Source organism: Pelophylax lessonae, assembly GCF_965119305.1.
Source record: "Pelophylax lessonae genome assembly, chromosome: 9".
Classification (NCBI taxonomy): domain Eukaryota; kingdom Metazoa; phylum Chordata; class Amphibia; order Anura; family Ranidae; genus Pelophylax; species Pelophylax lessonae.
In genome coordinates, this window is record NC_138776.1 from 53202030 (window position 1) to 53226432 (window position 24403).

General features: G+C 45.9%; 1 protein-coding gene across 1 annotated transcript in view; it reads right to left on the reverse strand.

Annotated features, from left to right (window-relative positions):
• Nucleotides 1–24403, reverse strand: part of ABLIM1 (actin binding LIM protein 1) — a 415530-nt gene that overhangs the window by 214950 nt on the left and 176177 nt on the right. Inside the window, exon 5 of the mRNA XM_082267949.1 lies at nucleotides 2945–3071. Coding sequence (XP_082124075.1) covers nucleotides 2945–3071 — 127 coding nt within the window. The remainder of the gene's footprint in view (nucleotides 1–2944; nucleotides 3072–24403) is intronic.

Here is a 24403-nt window from a genome sequence, read left to right on the forward strand (position 1 = left end):
ATGCTCACAGCCCCGGATACCTAATGGAAGAGATGAGGATCAGACTAGTGCGCATGCGCACTAGTCTGAAACGATCTCGGTGTCGCGGCGGTGACATAAAATAGCTGTGCTGCACTATGAGTCATCTCCGCTCCTGTCCCGGTCACTTCCCTGATCTTGGCTAGTAAATATAAAAGCGGCTGGCGGCTCCGTTATTTATCTTTTCATACAGCCGCCGCCGCTTTTATATTTAGTAGCCAAGATCAGGGAAGTGACCGGGACAGGAGCGGAGATGACTCATAGTGCAGCACAGCTGTTTTAATGTAACTGCTCGCGTTACACAGACTGCCGTGAACCGGAAGTGACGGGGGTAGGTTTTTCTCACGGGTAGGTGCATTTCACCACAGGATTTCACCTGGTGACTTTTTTCCAGTGCCCTGCCTGTGCTTTTCCAGTGCTTTGTGCCTGGAAAATTGAGAACGACCATGGCGTCCAAAAAGTGTTTTTTTTTTTGCGCAAAACGCTTTTTTAGACGAACTGGAAAACAGCGACAGCGAATGGTGGGAAAATTCGTCATCAGGTACGGAAAGTGACGACAGCGACGATTCTGATGTCTCTTTCTGGCACATAGCTCTGTTGGAAATTCTGAAGAATCATTTGATAGACTTCCCAAATTCCACAAGCTATGTGCCAGAAAGAGACATCAGAATCCTCGCGGTCGTCACTTTCCTGATGACAAATTTTCCCACGAATCGCTATCGCTCAGTTCTTAAAGTAACTCCGTTTCGCTGTCGCAGTTTTCCAGTTCTTCTAAAAGCGCTTTTGCGCAAAAAAACGCTTTTTGGACGCCATGGTCGTTCAAATTTTTCCAGGCACAAAGAACTGGAAAAGCACAGGCAGGGCACTGGAAAAGTCACCAGGTGAAATCCTGTGGTGAAATGGCATGATACAGTGTAATCCGTTAGGATCACAGTTTTGTATCATCTCATTTAGTGTATTTACATTTTTTAATTTGCCGCCGATTCCACCCCCCCTGCGTCGCAATGCTCGCAGGGAGTGAACCGGAAGGCAAGTGCCGGCAATCGGCCCTGCACAGAGCGGGGAGAGACTGTGAGGAGGATGGGGAGGATGGCGGGGGATCGCAGGGAAGGTGAGTAACATTGTGGGGTAATCCTGAGTGTGGCTCGGGGTTACCGCTTTTGGTACTGAAGTTAACCCCGAGCCACACTGGGGAATACCACCAGGGAGGTTAATCTCCCAAAGTCAGGCCTGGTTGTTGTTCTCTGAAAAGTCCATTACAGGCTGTCCCCGGGTTACAAACACCAGACTTACAAAGGACTCTTACTTACAAACGGAGAGAGAGAACAGGAAGTGAGGAGAAATCTCCTCCTAGGATGGGAAATTCACTCCTGTAAGACTTATCATGGGAAAAAGGTGTCTCCACTGAAACTATATCACCAATCCTTCTTTCCACAACAACCCAAAATGTTTAAAATCTAATTGTCATAGGGACAGATAGTGAGATGAAATCTTCTGAACAGAGACATAGACTGCAAAATAAATGTTACAGGGATGTTAATCTTTCCCTATGCTACCCAAAAAGCTTAAAAATCGTTTTTTTGGCTGGAGCTACACTTAAAAATTTACCTGTTCTGACTTACATACAAATTCATCTCAAGAACAAACCTACAGCCCCTTTCTTGTTTGTAACCCAGAGACCGCCTGTAGATGGCAGCATTGCTGTTTGCACACAGAACAGAGGCAGTACAGCAACAGCTACAATGCTGCATAGTCTGCAGTTTTTGTATGGCAGGTCTGGATTGCTCTATTCTACTGTTCAGTAATTATATTACCATATACTGTATATATTATTATACAGGTAGACAAAATCTAATTGTCCTGTCTCAGACAGGTATTCCCATTTTTTATTCATTATCTGCAGATCAGTTTAAAGTGATAGCTCACATGTAGGCTGGCTTCACATATATGCGAATAGGATGCATTTTTAACCACATCCAATTCGCATAACATGTGAATGTGAGCGTCTTTCAATGGACCCTGTTCACACATGTGCAGAGCGGCCACGGTGCTGTTTTGAAAAGGGTCCTGTCCGTTTTTGGGTCCGGTTCAGGTGCAAATTCAGGGAAAAATTCTTCCCTGAATCGCATCTGAACCGGTGAACAGAAACACACTGAACTCCGGACTGCAAACCGCAGCTGCATATATGTGAACCCAACCTAATAGCAAAAATGAAAAGGTGACCCAACACTGGACACCCTCCCCACCCCCAGTCCCCAATGTACTTACCTCTGGGGTTGACAAGCTGTCAGCACCTCCGCAGCCGCTCCGCGCTCCATACCATACATAGGGTCCATGCACACTGGGCTTAAAAAACACTTTTTCTTCAGGATTTTTGCCAGTAGAAGCAGCTAATGTTATCCTATGTGTCCTTACACATTAGGACGTTTAGAGGCAGATTTTAAGCTCAGCGTTTAGAGGCAGAAAATAAAACTTCTGGTTTGCGTTTTTGAGAAACCTGGTTTGCGTTTCTGGCAGAGAAAAATGCTAAACACTCCTAAACGCCTCTACATGAGCTTTTTTCTGCCCAAAAAATTGCCAAAAAAGCCCAGTGTGTATTGACCTATAGAAAACTCCAAACTTAAAAAAAAACGCAGATTTCAATGCCGCTATCCCACCTGAACACCGTACACAATGTGATGCAGCTTGCTTATAAGAAAAAAAGAAGAAAGAGGGAAGCGCAATAATGTTGCACAAAATTGTTGCACTTCCCTATCTCTTCTTTTATCAGCATTAGGTCAGGAAGCTGACATAACTCGAGGTTAACTCTCAAAGTCAGTCTCAGGCATAAAACTGAATATATGTTGCATAAGCCCAGCTGTGTCTGAAACTCAATAAAAGTTCTGTACTGCACCAGCACCGACCCAAACTGGAAGTAATTACGTACTTGCTGATGTACTCGCCGGTCAGGACTTTACCGCAGGATTTGCACTTGAAGCAGCCGAGATGCCACTGCTTGTCCAGCGCTAGTAAGGCTTGGCCGTTCTTGATGTCCCTGCCGCAGCCTGCGCAGCCTGCAAACCAGAACAATAAGAAATGTCAGGTACCTTCCATTCAATTTGTAAATTGTTACATAGTTACAATTTGTAGTCTGATCACTAGGGAAAAGGGACTGAGTAACTGCTGCCTCTTGCCTGCAGCAAGCGGATGACATCATCTCAGCCTAGACAAATTCACTGACTGGAGATCCAGGACTCTAAAGTGGAGCTCATAAAAGCTGTATGATCAGACCGTTATGTGTGTGGCACATCAGAGGAAATTCTGCACATGTGGGTTCATGTAAGTTCACAAAGAATTGTTAAAATTGTAAAAGTTACACAAAACAAATATCGTGAGCAACCTCATGATATTTTATATACGATCATCAAGGCTTTTTCTCAGCAGGAACGCGGGGGAACGCAGTTTCGGCACATCTAGCAATAAATGTATGTAATAGCAAGGGGTGGTGGGGTGTGCTGGAGAGTCAGTTGATGCTGGCTGCTGGGTAATCCATTGTCCCTGGGGGAGATCTATTGTTGCGGGTGGGGGGGATAATGTTGCTGGGGGTTCAATTGTTGCTGGGAGGGATCTTCTGTTGAGGGAATGGTCTACTGATGGTCGCTGCTGGTGGATTTATTGTTGTTTGGGGGGGTCTATTGTTGCTGGGGGTATGTTGTTGTGGGGATCTATTGTTGCTGGGGAGATCTATTGTTGCTGAGGGAGATCTATTGTTGCACACTAGGAGCCACTAGATGACATAGGACGCTATGAAGTGCACTGGAGCCACAGGGAGCACAGGGGCAGACTTGGAGTTGCTAGAAGGCACAGGGGACACTGAGGCACACTTAGAGAAAAGGGGGTGCACAGGGGCACACAAGACGTCAATAGATGAGAAAGGGTGCTCGGGTGTGGACTGGAGTTACAGGGGAGCACTTGGAGTTACTAGAAGACACAGAACACACTAAAGCATACTTGGAGAAATGGGGTTGTACTAGGAGTCACTAGATGATACGGCTTATAAATACAAAGTAAAGCAGTGCTAAAGTGACATAAAAGCAATAAATATATAACACATGAATTGTATATATCAAATAATGCAATAAAAAAAGCGTGTAAAAAAAAATATATATAGTGTGAATAAAATCGTCCAAACAATAGTGCATCAATTCTTCCAAGAAAGTGCAAAAGAGGGGATCGCCATCACCATCACCCTCCAACACACGCCTCTTACCGGATCAGCAGGACCATAAATTATAATGGTCTAATGCACTCAAGCAAGCCAGACAATAGGCATGATCATCACAGGTGGAAGATTTATAAACAGGGCTCGAAAATGAATAAATAAAAAAACTCCCATGGTGAAGTCCATCAAACTCAATAAAGTGTTTAATAAAAGTAATAGATGGCTACAATTACCTTATAAAGGTCAAAATCAGGCACAAATGGGAAGTTGTTTCAGCAAGCTGTTGGCTTTCAAACACCACTCATTCATCTACGGGGGACGTCATTGGTGACGAAACGCGTCGGGAGTGGCTTTGAGGGGACGTCATCACGTACGAAGAGTCGCGAATGAACGGTGTTTGAAAGCCGACAGCTTACTGGAACAACCTACCATTTGTGCCTGATTTCGACATTTATAAAGGTAATTGTAGCCATCTATTTCTTTTAATAAACACTTTGATGGACTTCACTAAGGGAATTTTTTTAACTATTTGTTTTCGGGTCCATATGGCATCAATTGCCTGTTGATAAACCTTCTACCTGTGATGATCATCCTTATTCACCTGCTTGCTTGAGGGCATTAGACCATTATAATGTATGGTCCTGCTGATCCGGTAAGAGGTGTGTGTTGGCGGTGGCGATCCCCTCTTTGGTCTCCGATTGGAAGAATTGATGCACTATTGTTTGGACAATTTTATTCACACTATATTGATTTTTATGCACTATTTTTATTGCACTGTTTGATATATACAATTTATATGTTATATATTTATTTCTTTTATGCCACTTTAGTGTTGCTTTACTTTGTACTTATTTCTGTTTGATTGGTATCACAGTTTTTAAAGTGTCCGCTTTTGCATTTTTTACTGAGTGCGGATATATTTTGTTTTTGATGATACAGGTTGCCTTGGAGTGCACTGGACTGACAGAGGAGCACAGGGTGTGCACTTGGAGTTACTAGAGGACTCAGGGCACCCTAAGGCATACTTGGAAAAAAGGGGGAGGGGGGCACAGGGGAGCACTAGGAGTCACTAGAAGACACAAGGTTTTCTGGGGTGCACTCAGTCACAGGGAACATGGGGCTACACTAGAGACACTAGAAGGGGCGTACAAGGAGTCAATAGATGAGAAAGGGCACTCTGGTGTATACTGGGGTCACAGGGGAGCACTGGAAGTGCACTTTGAGTTACTGGAAGACTCAGGGCACACTTAGGCATACTTGGAGAAAGGAGGGGGGGGGGGGCAAAGGGGAGCACTAGGATTTACTAATGACACAGGGTGCTCTGGGGTGCACTTAGAGTCACAGTGCACAAGGGCACAAGGGCACATGGCAGGGCACAATAGACATTAGAAAGTACAGGCACCTTTAAGAGGGGCAAAGGTACACTGACAGCTTAGGAGGAACAGTGCAACACACTGGGGGAGATTTACTATAACTGAATCTGTTGGGGTTGTGCATAGTAACCAATCAGCTTCTAACTTCAGCTTGTTCAATCAATCTATGGAAGCTGACTGGTTACTATGCACGGCTGCACCAGATTTTGTGTGCACCAGTTTTACTTCTATGTGGGGTGGATAAAGATCAATTATTCTTTTTAAAAATCGTTTTTTTTTTTTAAATTAAAATCTGATTTTTTTTTTAATCAAATTTATTGTATTAAAATGCTTTTGGGGTAAAAGTCTATCTAAAGATAGTTTTCTATTTATGATACAGTAATAAATAGGTTTATTCAGCATGAAATGGAGCTTAGTTATGTAGCATGAGGCTGTATATTCTGCAATATTTACATTTTTGGTAAACTCATTCAATGAATCCAAGTTCTGCAAGCTGAGATAACATGCACTGCATTGCTGCATTCACACAATTTCACAGTAACCATGAGATAAAACAAAGTTCAGGAATATTCCTTTATCCCATTGTTTTGCAGATCTATGTACACTACAAACTGTATGATTGAATCGGTTCTGATATCTCTGTTTTACTAACCTGACAGCTTATTATTCTAAATAGGAAACCTTCATTTTGTTTGCAAATAATAAAGATTTTTACTACCAGCAAGAACGAGTCCTTACATTTAAAGAGCTCCTGTTATTTCAGATCCATCATGGCAGCGCCTGTTAGCGGGCATCCACTCGCCTGCTGCCACCACGTCCCTCACCTTGTTGTGTCACTGCCACATCACCAGTTGTCCCATTAAAGTGAATGGGACTGTCGGTGAGTGAACAGAGAGTCAGAGGAGGAGCCGCTGGGGGACAGAGATCACAGTTGCTCTTTAAAAATTATGATTTAAATCGAGTTGATTTAATTCAAGCCTTTTTACTAGTATTTAAATCCTGATTTAAATCAAATCCACCCTGCGTCTATGTAAAGAATCCTTGAATAGGTATGCAGACTGGTAATGATTTCACTTGTTGCATATCTGTTCAATGCAGTAACTCTAAGCATTAATGCCAAAGTCAGCCAGACAACTGCTGTTTTTGCAAGGAGATCAGCAATGGAAGCTTTCATGTGTTCATAATGAGTTTTTTCTTTATGTACCATCTGCAGCTCTGTTTCATTTTCGGGTCTGTCCACTAGGAGGCGCCCACACACCACAGTCAGCGCTCCTACAGTGGGTACCTGTCTCCAATAATCAGAGGTGATGCATGAGATGTGGGTGGATGGGCAGGGAGGGGGTGCCGCGTAATCTCATGTCAATTACAGCAATACAGTCTGACAAGCTTGTTACTAATGTAACCAGTGTACACGTAACAAGCAGCCCGGGGTGAAGAGGTGCGCTTGTCCAGTTAGTTACGGAACGCCACGATAAGACACGGTGTACTCTGTGCGACTAATAATACCACAAATCTACAAAATGTAATAATCTGAGGGAAGAATAAAAATAAAATGACCAATGATGCAGAAAGCAGCGAGCAATTATTAATGATATTTTCAATTATAGATGGAGACTGGTGGGATGAATCACCCGCTGGCTTATTTATATCTCTTGGGAACCCCAGCTGAAAGATGTCCAGACCATAGATTCCGGCTCTGTTCCAGCCCACCATTGTGTGTTCCAGTTCCACCTTTTTCTTCAGCAGGGATGGTGAGAACCCCCCATAATGGGGACAGCAGGAGAGCAGAACCAGGGACTCAGGACAGGGATGGTGATAAACCCCCATAATGAGCACAGCAGGTGTGGAGACCCAGGAAGTAAAAGCAAGGATGGTGGAAACCCCTCATAATGTGGACAGCAGGTGTGGAGACCCAGGAACTCAAAGCAAGGATAGTGGGAAGCCCTCATAATGTGGACAGCAGGTGTGGAGACCCGGAAACTCAAAGCGAGGATGGTGAGAACCCCTCATAATGGAGAAAGCAGGTGTGGAAACCTGTAAACTCAAAGCAAGGATGGTGGGGACCTCTCATAAATTGGGACAGCAGGTGTGAAGACCCGGCAACTCAAAGCAAGGATCGTGGGAACCCCTCATAATTGGGACAGCAGGTGTGGAGACCCAGGAACTCAAAGCAAGGATAGTGGGAACCCCTCATAATGTGGACAGCAGGTGTGGAGACCCAGGAACTCAAAGCAAGGATGGTGGGAACCCCTCATAATGTGGACAGCAGGTGTGGAGACCCAGGAACTCAAAGCAAGGATGGTGGGAACCTCTCAAAATGGGGACAGCAGGTGTGGAGACCCGGAAACTCAAAGCAAGGATGGTGAGAACCCCTCATAATGGAGACAGCAGGTGTGGAGACCTTTAAACTCAAAGCAAGGATGGTGGGAACCCCTCATAATTGGGACAGCAGGTGTGGAGTCCCAGGAACTCAAAGCAAGGATGGTGGGAAGCCCTCATAATTGGGACAGCAGGTGTGGAGACCCAGGAACTCAAAGCAAGGATGGTGGGAACCTCTCAAAATGGGGACAGCAGGTGTGGAGACCCGGAAACTCAAAGCAAGGATGGTGAGAACCCCTCATAATGGAGACAGCAGGCGTGGAGACCTTTAAACTCAAAGCAAGGATGGTGGGAACCCCTCATAATTGGGACAGCAGATGTGGAGACCCAGGAACTCAAAGCATAGATGGTGGGAACCCCTCATAATGGGGACAGCAGATATGGAGAACTGTGAAGCTAAAGCAAGGATGGTGGGGAAGCCTATTTATGGGCACAGCAGGTGTGCAAACCTGGGAACTTGTTGAAGATATGGTGGGAATCCCACATAATGGGCACAACAGATGTGCAGAACCAGGAACCTGGAGCAGGGATGGTGGGAATCCCTCATAATGGGCACAATAGGTGTTCAGACCCAGGTACCTGGAGCAAGGATGGTGGGAACCCCTCATAATGGGCACAATAGGTGTGCAGACCCAGGAACCTGGAGCAGGGATAGTGGGAAGAACCCCTCATAATGGGCGCAATAGTGGTGGGAACCCTTGATGGGTAAAAGAGGTGTACAGACAGAACTTAGAGCAGGGATTGTAGAACATTTTCAGACCTACTCATTATGGTGTTTGGGGCCAAAACCGCATAATTCCACCCCAAAGAAGCTCTTGTACTTTTCTGAGCTTCACGCAACAGGTGACACCAACAAAGCGCTCAGCTGTGAACGGCCCCTTTAAGGATAATAGGATTCTTCATCTTAAGCGCTGTGATGCTTTGGGAATCCCATGACAGATCATTCAGGGGCCCACTCACACCTGAGCGATTTGAAGTGTGTTTCCATCAGCATTTCAACCCTGGGTCCCAGTTCACAGTGATGCGGTTTCCGCATCGCATCAAAATCGCACCATGCTCATGCGAACCGTTGCGGGTGTGTATGGTAAGTTAACAACACCCAGAACTCAGTTCGCAAAATGCAGTACAATTTGAAGAATCAGATTCCATAGGTGTGAACACCTATACGATCTGATTCTGATGCGCCAAAAAAAAAAGGCTCCGCCCTGGTCACACTGATGCGATGGGGGAAAAAGCACAAGATTCGCTGCATTTCCTCACATCGCAGTGCATAGCAATAGCACAGCATCCATGCGGCCTGCTGCCGGTGTCAATGTTAGAGTAACAGCACGATTGCCAAAATCAGGTGAGGAACAAAAAGGATCCTGCACTATTTTGGTGCGAATGCAATGCAATTTGAGCCATACAAATTGTATGGCACCGTGCAGACATTGCTTGTGATGTGCACAGGAATGCGGTGCGATTCCTGTGTAAATCACATGCCGTTTTCACCACGCACTAGTGTGAACTCCTGCACAATTTTGGTGGATGCGGTCGGATTTGATCCACAAAGAATGAATGGGTCAAATCACACAGCTGAAGAATCACATGTGATTTGAACAGAAATGTGGTGCGGCTCCTGGTCAAATTGTCTGCGGTTCTTGCACTGCATCAGTGTAAACCTGAACTTAGACTTCCTTGTCATTCTATTCCATGTTCACACCTGAGCGATGGTCTGTCACCCAATGCTCAGAAAAAGCAAAGGAGCTTCTGGGGGGCATAATCACTAGATTTTGGCGCCAATACAATAAGAAAAAATGCACACAAGGTGTGTTTTTTGTGACATTTTTCATCTAACAACTGGATTTCCCCCTTCTAGTGACTAGCTTTTCATTGGCTAAAACAAAAACACTCAAGCCTTATGCGCCGGTTCACATAGGAGCGACGCTACTTTCAGGGGCGACCTTCGAGATCGCGGTGCGAGCAGCGCGCCGCGACCTTGGAGCGGCCGCCACGGACTTCATAACATTGAAGTCTATGGCGGTCGCCTCCTGGTCGCCCCAAAGAAGCTCCGGACCCTTTTTCTAGGTCGGAGCGACTTGTGTCGCTCCTATTAGAACGGGTCCGCAGCTTTCCTATGGGAGGCGACCTGCGGCGACCTGTGAGGCGATCAGGCCGCCTCACAGGTCGCCCTAGTGTGAACCGGGGCTAAAATGCATGAAAAAAAAAAAAAACAAAACGAAATAAATACAAAATAATCTTAACAATTTAAAAAAATAACATGAAAAAACAAACACATAAATAAATAAATAATAATACATAAACAAATAACAATAAAAACAATAACAAAAAAGATATTAATATATATTATTATTATAATAAATAACAAAAAACACACAAAAATGAAAACAAATATCTTTCACAAATAATCAAAAAATCAGAGATATCATTTATTTTAATTTTTGTGCATAGGAGACAAAGCCATTATAGTTCACCTAAAATCATCCTATGGAGTCTCCCCTCCCTGCCCGATCCCAAGGCAGGGCCACTTCCGCCTGGGATAATGGAAGCTGAATTGGCGAGGTGTCACCAGTGACCCTATCTGGAATCAGCTGTCAGCTACAAGTGCTGACCCAAACGGCATTTTTCATGTTCCCTAAGGTGCTGTGACCCCTCTCTGCTCTGCGCCCTAGGCAGCTGTCCCTGCTGACCTCCCCTAATTATATTTGGCATTGAAGCTCAACATGGGAAACATTTTTCTTTCACTCCAAGAGACACTTGAAGCCTGACCAGCAGAGCTTACAATCTAATCTCCTTCCAGTGAACCCCTATGAGAGATGTACATAAACCTTAGAGGACTATAAACTGACCCTGCCATAATGGATAAATATGGGCAACAATTGGGGTGTCACTGAGGGCCAGAGGTCAACGCAAAAAAATTTCTCAAAGAGGCTTTGGCCGAGCTGCTATTATTGGTTGACAGACATTATAAGTGAGCACCACCCCCCACCCCTCTGCATAAGACACCAGAATGCCAAGGTGGTGACTTCTCAAACTCCGTCTGCTGTAAAGACCTGACATCAGATACATTTTTTCATATTAGATATATGCATGCTTAGTTATGTGAGAGTTAGATTCCCAGGAATGTATTACCTCTCACAAAGATCACACTACTCTCCCTGACAATGCTTTCATCTTCTTCTCTTTCCAGAAAGACAGCACCATCTTTGTTCAGGTATCATCCACAATCACCATCTATTTCCTTTACTGAGATGTCTGACGCAGATCAGCCCCTACTGAACGCTCTCACTTTGTAAATTGCTTCACAGTTACATTGTCGCAGTCTGAAGAAATGCTTCCTCCTGCCTGCAACACACTGATGACATCATCTCAGCCTAGGCAAATCACTGGACTGGAGTATGACAGCTTTATAACCACTTGAAGACCAGGCTTTTTCTAGCACTTTATGTTTACAAGTTTGAATCAATATTTTTTGCTAGAAAATTACTTATAATCCCCAAACATTATACATTTTTTTTTTTTAGCAGAGACCCTAGGGAATAAAATGGCAATTGTTGCAATTATTTATAACACAAGGTATTTGTGCAGCGGATTTGCAAACACAATTTTTTGGGGCAAAAATTCACTATAATGAATTAAAAATAGTAAAAAAAAACCCACAAAACAAACACAATATATAACCCAACTTTTTCAAACAATGTGAAAGATAATGTTACACTGAGTAAATAGATACCATGTCACACTTTAAATTTACGCACGCTCGTGGAATGGCAACAAACTACGGTACTCAAAAATCTCCACAGGTGACACTTTAAAATGTTTTATAGGTTACCTATGTTTATAGTTACAGAGGAGGTCTAGCGCTAGAAGTATTGCTGTCGCTCTAACAATCACAGCGATACCTCACATGTGTGATGTAAAAAACGTTTACATATGCGTGCACAACTTAAGCATGCGTTTTCTTCTACGTATGAGCACGGAGGGATGGGGACGCTCAATTGTTTCTTTTAACACTGTCCCTTAATTTTTTTTTTTTTTTATTACTTTTATTACTATTGGAAGAAATGTAAACATCCCTTGTAATAGAAATAAGGATGACAGGTCCTCTTTATGGAGAGATCTGGGGGTAAAAAAGACCTCAAATCTCTCCTTAACCTTTAAAAGCAAAAGATAAAAAAAAAAAAAAAAAAAAAACATTTTTGATCTTTTGTATTAAAAAAAAAAAACACCCTGGAGCAGAAGTGACATCACTGCGGTTCTCCAAGGCAATAGAGGCGATCAATGACAATCTGGTCTTTGATCGCCTCTGTGACCAGCCGGCCGCACCATCGGATCATTTCTCAGGTGCGCCGGTAAAAATTGTAAGCCAGAGAAACAAGCAAGCTTCTGAAAATGTTCCAGCAGCTCATGAGCCGCTCAGAACACTTTCATAGGAAAGCCAGGCGCTGGTTGAAATACCTTCAGCCATAACCCCGGTAATTCACTTCAAAGCCGCAACATATATATGCATTACGGTCTTGATGTGAAGATTTTCTGAAATATGACACAGTCACTGTATGTTGTGACATGTCACAAAGTCTTCTCTAGAGTGTTACTAAACCCAGGAACCTGCATTCACTATATCTGGTCTCCCCAGGAGCCTGCATTCACTATATCTGCTCTCCCCAGGAGCCTGCATTCACTATATCTGCTCTCCCCAGGAGCCTGCATTCACTATATCTGGTCTCCCCAGGACCCTGCATTCACTATATCTGGTCTCCCCAGGAGCCTACATTCACTATATCTGGTCTCCCCAGGAGCCTGCAGTTGCTATATCTGGTCTCCCCAGGATCCTGCATTCACTATATCTGGTCTCCCCAGGAACCTGCATTCACTATATCTGCTCTCCCCAGGATCCTATATTCACTATATCTGGTCTCCCCAGGATCCTGCATTCACTATATCTGGTCTATATCTATATCTGGTCTCCCCAGGAGCCTGCATTCACTACATCTGGTCTCCCCAGGAGTCTTCATTCACTATATCTGGTCTCCTCAGGATCCTGCATTCACTATATCTGGTCTCCCCAGGATCCTGCATTCACTAAATCTGGTCTCCCCAGGATCCTGCATTCACTATATCTGATCTCCCCAGGAGCCTGCATTCACTATATCTGGTCTGCCCGGGTGCATGCATTCACTATTTCTGGTCTTCCCAGGAGCCTTCATTCACTACATCTAGTCTCCCCAGGATCCTGCATTCACTATATCTGGTCTCCCCAGGAGCCTGCATTCACTATATCTGATCTCCCCAGGAGCCTGCATTCACTATATCTGGTCTGCCCAGGTGCATGCATTCACTATTTCTGGTCTTCCCAGGAGCCTGCATTCACTATATCTGGTCTCCCCAGGATCCTGCATTCACCATATCTGGTCTCCCACAGTACACAGAACATGGAAATGCAATTATTTTAGTAAATATAAACTGATAAATACCTTTTCTCATCAGCAGTATATAGCAGTCTTTTGACTTCTATCAGTGGCTGGTTAAAGCTTGAAGGAGGAGTTTTCATCCCCCCTGACTGTCCTATGAGGCTGCAGGACCCCTGACCCTCTGTCTGGACAGTGCTGATTGGCCCTGTGCTGATCACATGCTCTCTCCCAAGAAAAAGAAAACTCTCTAGCAATACACACCAAACTGAGCATGTGCAGAGTGCCCCCAAGGCTCTGTTCTGGGACAGTAAAAGATGGGGAGGATCAGAGAAGACAGGATCAAACAGCCTTTTTATACAATGCAGAGGATTAACCCCTTAGGTTCTACAGTGAGTATAACCAGCATGCTTTACTGCATATTCTGACTGATTTTACTGTTGTGGATTTAGTAACACTTTAAAAAAATGACAAGACCCTTTTTATCCAATGCAGTGTATTTGCGGGATGCTACAATGCAAGGGCATTGCCGTAGTGCCGTTCAAAATAATGACAATGCATGTAATGTGCATTATTGCATATTTGGTCCCATCAAAGTAATGCAGACACCTTTTCAAAGTCGCTTCAACTTTAAGTCACATAGATTGGAATGGGTGCCATTAAAATCATTGGGCTGTGACTTTTAATGCGACTTTATGTCTCCAGAGTCACATGACAAGTTGCACTAGTGGAAACAGAGCCTTATACTGCAAAAAGAGTTTTGCTTAAACACAAAGGCCCATTCACACCAGCCTGATCTGCGGAGATGCAGTAAACGCATGTATTTGAAGGGGCTGCCCAATACTCCACAATGGAGTGATAATGGTGCATGCAGGATTTTCAGCAGTGCAGCACACATCTAACACCAAGATGTCAACATGAACTGCACTGCACCATAGCAATGCATGTAACATGACACAGTAGTGTGTACGGACCCCAAGGCAAGTATACAGTCTATGCTTACTCTTCCTCAGGTAAAAACTGAATCCAGGACCCCGGTGCTGCAGGGAAACAAAGCTGGACTTTTAGTGCCGGTTCACATATACGCGATGCGGGAAACCTGCAAATCCACTGCGGGTTCCTGCATCGCACTCGACTCTCAGGCAGTTCACACTGCCATATGCATATCTCTGGGGGTGTCAATACAAAGTTAACGACACCCCCAGATCAGTTCACATATTGCGGCGTGAACTGTCAATTCAGACATGAATCGGATTGCATAGGTGTGAATACCCATGTGATCTGATTCTGGTGCGAACCCAAAGAAGGGTCCTGTGCGACTTTGGCCCAAATGCAATGCAAATTCAGCCATACAATCTGTATGGCTGAATTTGCAACACACAGATATCGCATGTGATTTTCAGAGCAGTGCGATGCGAATCACATGCAATGTCTGACATCGCATATGTGTGAACCGGCACCTAATGGAAGAAGAATCTTCCAGATTCAGTAGAGGAATGCAGACTCTGATCATTCTGTAATTGCTCGCAGAACCGTAACTGGATTCCGACCGACAGCGGCAGCTTCGGGTTAAATCTCCGCATGGAATGTGACACGGCGGAGTAACATGATTGTCACATGACCGGCGGGTCAGGAGACACACATGACTCCAATACAGAGATGTGCGATTCCTCATCTGTGGGGTAAAAGGTTCATGGGGGAGGGGGAAGGCAGGGCAGTTCCTTTAACAAGACTTTCTTTTTTTTTGATTTATAATTTCTTTTTATTTCAGTTTAAAAATCTATAGTAGAAAATTGAGCCTATTGGGCAAACCCAGGCTCAGTGTTTAACAAGACTTTCTAAAATATTTCCACAGGACCACACTGCACCCACCTTGTGTGAGCTGATAATAAAAAAAAGATTATTACTTTTGCTAATTTAAATCTGAACTTCAGTCTTGCACAATTGTACCGGCTCCTCTCCTGTACTAAAATGACTTACTCTGATATCACTGCACACTGTGAGCTTCTCACAATGTACATTAGAAGCTGCAGCAAGTCAGATAGAGCACACCTCACTTCCTGGCTGGAGGGCGTCCAGCATCATCCAGCTCTTTCCTTCCCAGTGTGACTGTCCCTGACCCACCCCTTTCATTCATTGGATTTCAGTTTGTTCAACCACGGAGGATCAGTAAACACACACAGCTGAGCCGCATTTTTGCCACCGCACCAAACCACTCCCTTTTAAGAACCTTTCACCTCAGCTTTCCAATTAGGCCCGCCTGTTAGTTTTTCCTGTGGACCTGATTGAAAGCTGCATGTAGGTATAGGGAGTCCGGATGTAAATGGGCTTGTATCCGTTTACACCCACCTACCTCCGTGTCCATTCAGGTTGAAAAAAAATTGAAAAGGACTTGTTTTCCCTGTTTTTAAGGTGGAATATATAACATGCTCCTGCCACCAGTTTCCCCTATCCCCGACTGGAGACACAGGGGGCCGCTCGTAACACAGGAGTGCAGATCACTGGAGACACAGGGGCACTGGTAACACAGGGGTGCAGATTACTGGAGCCACAGGGGGCACTGGTAACACAGGAGTGCAGATTACTGGAGACACAGGGGGCACTGGTGACACAGGAGTGCAGATTACTGGAGACACAGGGGGCACTGGTGACACAGGAGTGCAGATTACTGGAGACACAGGGGGCACTGGTAACACAGGAGTGCAGATTACTGAAGACACAGGGGGCACTGGTAACACAGGGGTGCAGATCACTGGAGACACAGGGGGCACTGGTAACACAGGAGTGCAGATTACTGGAGACACAGGGGGCACTGGTAACACAGGAGTGCAGATCACTGGAGACACAGGGGCACTGGTAACACAGGGGTGCAGATTACTGGAGCCACAGGGGGCACTGGTAACACAGGAGTGCAGATTACTAGAGACACAGGGGGCACTGGTGACACAGGAGTGCAGATTACTGGAGACACAGGGGGCACTGGTGACACAGGAGTGCAGATTACTGGAGACACAGGGGGCACTGGTAACACAGGAGTGCAGATTACTGAAGACACAGGGGGCACTGGTAACACAGGGGTGCAGATCACTGGAGACACAGGGGGCACTGGTAACACAGGAGTGCAGATTACTGGAGACACAGGGGGCACTGGTAACACAGGAGTGCAGATTACTGAAGACACAGGGGGCACTGGTAACACAGGAGTGCAGATTACTGGAGACACAGGGGGCACTGGTAACACAGGAGTGCAGATTACTGGAGACACAGGGGGCACTGGTAACACAGGAGTGCAGATTACTGAAGACACAGGGGGCACTGGTAACACAGGAGTGCAGATCACTGGAGACACAGGGGCACTGGTAACACAGGGGTGCAGATCACTGGAGACACAGGGGACACTGGTGACACAGGAGTGGAGATTACTGGAGACACAGGGGGCACTGGTGACACAGGAGTGCAGATTACTGGAGACACAGGGGGCACTGGTGACACAGGAGTGCAGATTACTGGAGACACAGGGGACACTGGTAACACAGGAGTGCAGATTACTGAAGACACAGGGGGCACTGGTAACACAGGAGTGCAGATTACTGGAGACACAGGGGGCACTGGTAACACAGGAGTGCAGATTACTGAAGACACAGGGGGCACTGGTAACACAGGAGTGCAGATTACTGGAGACACAGGGGCACTGGTAACACAGGAGTGCAGATTACTTGAGACACAGGGGACACTGGTGACACAGGAGTGCAGATTACTGGAGACACAGGGGCCACTGGTAACACAGGAGTGCAGATCACTGGAGACACAGGGGGCACTGGTAACACAGGGGTGCAGATTACTGAAGACACAGGGGCCACTGGTAACACTGGAGTGCAGATTACTTGAGACACAGGGGACACTGGTGACACAGGAGTGCAGATTACTGGAGACACAGGGGCCACTGGTAACACAGGAGTGCAGATTACTTGAGACACAGGGGACACTGGTGACACAGGAGTGCAGATTACTGGAGACACAGGGGCCACTGGTAACACAGGAGTGCAGATCACTGGAGACACAGGGGGCACTGGTAACACAGGGGTGCAGATTACTGAAGACACAGGGGCCACTGGTAACACTGGAGTGCAGATAACTGGAGACACAGGGGCCACTGGTAACACAGGAGTGCAGATTACTGGAGACACAGGGGCCACTGGTAACACAGGAGTGCAGATTACTGGAGACACAGGGGCCACTGGTAACACAGGAGTGCAGATTACTGGAGACACAGGGGCCACTGGTAACACAGGAGTGCAGATCACTGGAGACACAGGGGCCACTGGTAACACAGGAGGCAGATCACTGGAGACACAGGGGGCACTGGTAACACAGGAGTGCAGATCACTGGAGACACAGGGGGCACTGGTAAAACAGGGGTGCAGATCACTGGAGATACAGGGGACACTAGTAACACAGGGGTGCAGATCACTGGAGAAACAGGGGGCACTGGTAACACAAGAGTGCAGATCACTGGAGACACAGGGGGCACTGATGACACTGGAGGGCAGATCACTGGAGACACAGGGGGCACTGATGACAATGGAGGGCAGATCACTGGAGACACAGGGGGCACTGGTGACACTGGAGGGCAGATCACTGGAGACACAGGGGACACTAGTAACACAGAGGAGTGCAGATCACTGGAGACACAGGGGCCACTGGTAACACAGCAGTGCAGATTACTGAAGACACAGGGGGCACTGGAGACACCGGGGTGCAGATCGCTGGAGACACAGGGGGCACTGGAGACACCATGGTGCAGATCACTGGAGACGCAGGGGGCATTGGTGACACAGGAGTGCAGATCACTGGAGACACAGGGGTCACTGGTAACGCAGGAGTGCAGATTACTGTAGACGCAGAGTCCGCTGGTGACACAGGAGTGCAGATTACTGGAGACACAGGGGCCACTGGTAACACAGGAGAGCAGATTACTGGAGACACCGGGGTCACTGGAGACACAGGAGTGCAGATCACTGGAGACAGAGGGGCCACTGGTGAAATGGGGGTGCAGATCACTGAAGACACAGGGGCCGCTGGTGATACGGGAGTGCAGATCACTGGAGACACAGGGGCCACTGGTGACATGGGAGTGCAGATCACTGGAGACACAGGGGCCACTGGTAACACAGCAGTGCAGATTACTGAAGACATAGGGGTCACTGGTGGCACAGGGTTACTAGAGACACGGGCCACTGATGACACATGGGACACTGGAGACACTGGGGTCACTGGTGACACAAAAGTGTAGATCACTGGAAACACAGGGCCCAATGGTGACACAGGAGTGCAGATCACTGGGGACACAGGGGCCACTGGTAACACAGGGGTGCAGATTACTGAAGACACAGGGGTCACTGGGGAAACAGGAGTGCAGGTCACTGGAGACACAGGGGCCACTGGTAACACAGCAGTGCAGATTACTGAAGATATAGGGGGGGTCACTGGAGATACTGGGACCACTAGTGACACAGGGTCACTAGAGACTCGGGCCACAGGGTCACTAGTGACACAGGAGTGCGGATCACTGAAAACGCTGGGGTCACTGGAGACAAAGGGGTTGCTAAAGTCAAAAGGGTCACTGGGGCCACAATAGTTGCTGAAGAAACCTGGAAGTGCTGGCTGCCCACCCCTCGGCTGGTCCCGATAAACGGATCCTTTTTTTTTACTGATTTCAGGAATTTTTATTATTAGAAAAAATTCTGTCTGGTAATACTCTGATAAGATTCTGTGGTATAAATAAAGGAACACAAAGACTATCCACTGAGGGTGGAGCCCCTCTGGACAGGACTGGAGCATTGGCGGCCCCAGGACCGCAGCAGATGAAATGCGTCTTTGGAAGGCCTGCCAGCCTCACCCTGTTATCTCCTCAAACCACAGAGAGAACTTTTTCCCAGGAGGGCGTCTGGCGTACCCAGACCCTGGCACCGCGCCCCATCTCATACAGGGTGTTACATTATAAATGAGACTCTCATTGTTCCTTCATCACAGAGGGCAGGGAGGGGGGAACCTCCACACAATAACATCTCTAACAGAATGAGGTGAGAGCTCGTAGGACCTATTCACAAAATGGCCAGGACTGATGGTCCAGGGGCAGTCCCAGATTTGACCTTATTCACCAAATTTGTCCTTGTTTGTCCTTGCATTGCACTTCCCAGCAGCGGGTGAAGGAGGATAGCTGTACCAGCATATGATAATTTTAGGTTCAAAGGTGAACCAATCTTAAATAGGATCCTAAATGTAGCCTTGTAGTTGGACAGAGGTAAAAAAAAGTGGGGTTGGTCATTTTTGTATGTTTGCAATAATGTTACTATTTACCATTTACCAAAAACGCACCCTCCATTATAAGTCAATAGGAATGTATTAAAAGTGCACCAAAAACGCACCTTCTATTGTAAGTCAATAGGAACGTGTTAAAAGCGCATCAAAAATGCACCTTCCATTATAAGTCAATAGGAACGTGTTAAAAGCGCAGCAAAAACACACCTTCCATTGTAAGTCAATGGGAATGTATTAATAATAGCGCATGAAAAATGCACCTTCCATTGTAAGTCAATGGGAACGTATTACAAGCGCATCAAAAATGAACAGCATTTGTGTTTATGGTGCGTTTTTTGAGTTGCTTGTGCATATTTTACAGGTGCATTTTTCCATCAAATTAAGTCTAAACCCTTTGTAACTTGTAAAGAAAGTGATACCATATCAGTATCTTCGGTTTCTATGCTGTATTTTAGTTTATTTCATCTCGTTTTTTTTGTTCTGTTTTGTTTTTTTCCCCATCTCACTATACCTTATCATGCAGCCCCCTGAAATGATGTACCCTAGTCTTCAGCTTATTCTGCCTCTCCACAACCCCACAGCAGCGGCCGCACCTGCCATCAGCTCCCTATGGACTCATGTAAGGGCTGTAATGAGCAGGACAGACCCAGCAAGCCATCAAAGAAACATCCATTGTGACAAATTCCCTCTGTCACCTCCAGTATGTCCCTCATATAATGAAATGAGACTGTTCACAGTGACCGTCCCCCCACCCCTCCCATCCCTGCCGCCAGCGCCTGACCGCCACCGCTAAGCTTCTTCCGGCAGGACGCGGCGTGAAGAGGTCGGACATCCAACATCACCCTGAGGCTCCCGACTGATCCTCGCTGTGACCGTCCCACTAACATCAGATGTACAGACTAATAAATGTTCTGCTTAACCAAGTGTTTCTATTACCACCATCTCTACTGTATGTCAGAAATAAAGGATTGCATTGCTTGTGTGTACCACCAGTCAAATATATGCTTCCATTTTTTATCTAAGGACCACCATAGAGGACTATATACCTCCCTAGGAAGACATCTTCCTGTTCTCGTGCAAGCTGTTTGCGAAGAACAGGGGACCTGTCATGTGTGTGTGTATACATGCATGTGTGTGTGTGTGTGACTGTATGTATATATGTGTGTGTGTGTGTATATGAGTGTATGTGTGTGTGTGTGTATATGTACAGTATGTGTGTGTGTGTATTCATGCATGCATGTATGTTTGTATGCAAGCATGTGTGTGTATGTATACATGCATTTATGTGTGTGTGTGTATGTATGCGTGTGTATGTGTATATGTATGCGTGTGTGTGTGTGCATGCATGCATGCGGGTGTATGTATGCATACATGTGTGTATGCATGTGTGTGTATGTATATGTGTGTGTATGTATGCATACATGTGTGTATGCATGTGTGTGTGTGCATGTATATGTGTGTGTGTATGTGTGGTAATCTTAAGGGTCAATGTGGCTATATATGACCAAGAGAGTTCTTGAAATGTTTGCTGTATCTCCTATTTCCTTCACAATAAAGAAGTGAATAGGAAAAATCTCTGGCATACAGAAGTCTTTCTGCAATTTTTTCTAGTCTGGCAGTCTCCAGTGGCATGTCCCCAGTCTCTGACAGTCACCTTCAGCATGTCTTCATTCTCTGACAGTCACCTTCAGCATGTCTTCATTCTCTGACAGTCACCTTCAGCATGTCTTCATTCTCTGACAGTCCCCTTCAGCAAGTCTTCATTCTCTGACAGTCCCCTTCAGCATGTCTTCATTCTCTGACAGTCCCCTTCAGTATGTCTCCAGTCTCAGACAGTCTATGGTAGCCAATCCCTATGTCTCTGACAGCATCCAGCAGCATGTCCCTAGCCTAAAATAGTCCCCTGCAGTAAATCTCCAGTCTCTGGCAGTGGCAGCCTCCCGCAGCATGTCTCCAGTCTCTAATGCCTCGTTTCCACTGAGTGGTACGGTACGGTTCGGTTCAGTACGGTTCGGAACGGTACACCTTGCGTTTCCACTGCCAATAGTACCCTTTCATGATAGGCGTGGTGTAGCAGGAAGGCTGTGATAGACGATTCTTTGTCAACCAATCAAAGTTCTGCAGAGTGTAGCTTCACCCTGTTGGTACGGTACTAATGTGCTTGGTACCCCAACGAAAGGGTCCCAAAAAGTGGTACGGTACGGTTCGGAATTAGGGTACCATTCACAATGGAAACGGCATAAATAGCATACCGTACCGAACCGAACCGTACCAGAAAGCTCAGTGGAAACGAGCCATAAGAGTCCCATGCAGTGTGCCCCTAGTCTCTAAAAGTCCCCCCTACAACATGTCCAAAATCTCTAAAAGTGCCCGGTAGCATGTCTCCAGTCTTGGGCAGCATGTTCCCAGTCTCTGACAATTCCATGCAGCATATATCCCCAGTCTCTGACAGTCCCCTCCATGAGAACCCCCTGTCTGACAATCCCCTACATCATGTCTTCACTCTCTGACAGCCTTTGGCAGTATGTCCCCAATCTGAGACTCTCTAGCACAGCCTTTCTCAAGCTTTTTACCCCAGAGCAACCCTTAAAATATTTTTCAGGTCTCATGAAAGCCCTATTAAAACCAGCTCTTAGGAGATAATTGGGAAAAATGTTTTATATATTGGTGGCTGGTGGGAAGAAGACAACACTTACAACATTGGCCAGAATGCCACTCTTACAGGTAGATAAGATCATTAGTGCCATGCCTCTGATTCTGCCAAGTGGCTTGGTCAATCCCAGAACTCTGCAGGCACCATCAAATGAGAGGTCAATCAGTCACAGCTCAAAGAACCCATAGACACCTCTGGAAGAACACAAAAGACAAGTAGATGTCCTCTGTGCTCAAATGAAGCATGTAGGCCAAAGAGGCATTGGCTATATCCTTAGCATCTAAAGTCTTGCTGCCCTCTCAGGATGATGGGAATCCACACAAACTGAAAGCAAAAAACAAGAGAAGGGCGCACCGACCTAGTGCAATAGCATAAGATATTAATCACTTTACCGCTGCTCACTGAGCCTCTACTGCGGCAAAGTGGTTCGTTATCGTCTGGCGACGTAGACCTACGTCGCCAGACATTCCTCTCTCTCGGCGGCGCGCGAGAGCCGCCGGAGGCTCGCTCCCGCTGTATTCAGTTACAGCGGGAGTTGGGCCAGGGGAGGAGCGGCGGTGATCACCGCTGCTTTTTCCCGATCGTCGGGGAATCGAGTGTGGAGATCCGCCCGCTTGTGTAAACAAAGTGGGCGGATCTCCTAAGTGACAAACAGTGACAGATTGCAGGGTTCAGCATAGCTGAACCTGCGATCTGTCCCTGTGTCACTCAGTCACCTCCCCCCACACATGTCAGTAAGCACCAGGCATACATTAACCCCTCCCTCTCCAATAAAATTAACCCCTTCACTGCCAGTGTCATTTTTACAGTAACAGTGCATATGTATAGCACTGATCACTGTAGTAATGTCACTGGTACCCCCAAAAGTGTCAAAAATGTCAGTCAAGGGTCCGATCTGTCCGCCGCAATGTCGCAGTCCCGCAAAAAAAAAAAAAAAAAAAAAAAAAAAAAAAAATCGCAGATCGCCGCCATTACTCGTTAAAAAAAAAAACACCAAAAATGACAAAAATCTTTCCCTTAGTTAGTAAACACAATAACTTTTGCGCAAACCAATCAAAATACGCTTATTGTGATTTTTTTTTACCAAAAATATGTAGCAGAAAACAAATTGGCCTAAAATGATAAAAAATTTAGATTTTTACATTTTGGGGGGGGGGGGGTATTTCATATAAAAAAATGTGAAAAATATTGTTATTTTTTAAAAATTGTCGCTCTTTTTTTGTTTATAGCGCAAAAAGTAAAAAATCAAATACCACCAAAAGAAAGCTCTGTTTGTGGGAAAAAAAGGAAAAAATTTTGTTTGGGTACGGCGTTGCATGACCACGCAATTGTCAGTTAAAGTCGCACAGTGCCGAATCGCAAAAAGTGGCCCAGACGTAAGACAGCAAAATCCTCCGGTGGTAAAGTGGTTAATTGACAAATTGTTAAAACCACATCATGTAGTCTACTCACAAGAGTACGCTATGTACAAGTGACAAAAGAGAGTTCCTTCAGCTGTCCAGAGACCACAGGACCGTAAAGCTTAATAATGACAGGAAAACTTGTAGGTGTCCATAGGGCTAACGCGTTTCGAGGGAGAACCCTCTTCCTCAGAGCCAACTGAGGAAGAGTGTTCTCCCTGGAAACGCGTTAGCCCTATAGACACCTTCAAGTTTTCCTGTCATTATTAAGCATCACGGTCCTGTGGTCTCTGGACAGCTGAAGGAACTCTCTTTTTTCGCTTGTACATAGCGTACTCTTGTGAGTAGACTACCTGATGTGGTTTTAACAATTTGTCAATAAATATTTTATGGTATTGCACTAGGTCGGTGCGCCCTTCTCTTGTTTTTTTACCTCTGGAAGAACCCCTGGGGTCCTGGTGAATGACTACTCTGGCAGCATGTCACTCTGACAGTACACTGCACATGTCCCCAATCTCTGACAGTCTTTGGCAACAAGTCTCCAGTTTCTGACCCCTGTAGCATGTCACCAGTCTTCAAATATGCCTGTAGCATGCCTGCAGTCTCTGACTATCAACTGTATTATAGTTGGCCATACACTGTATGAATTT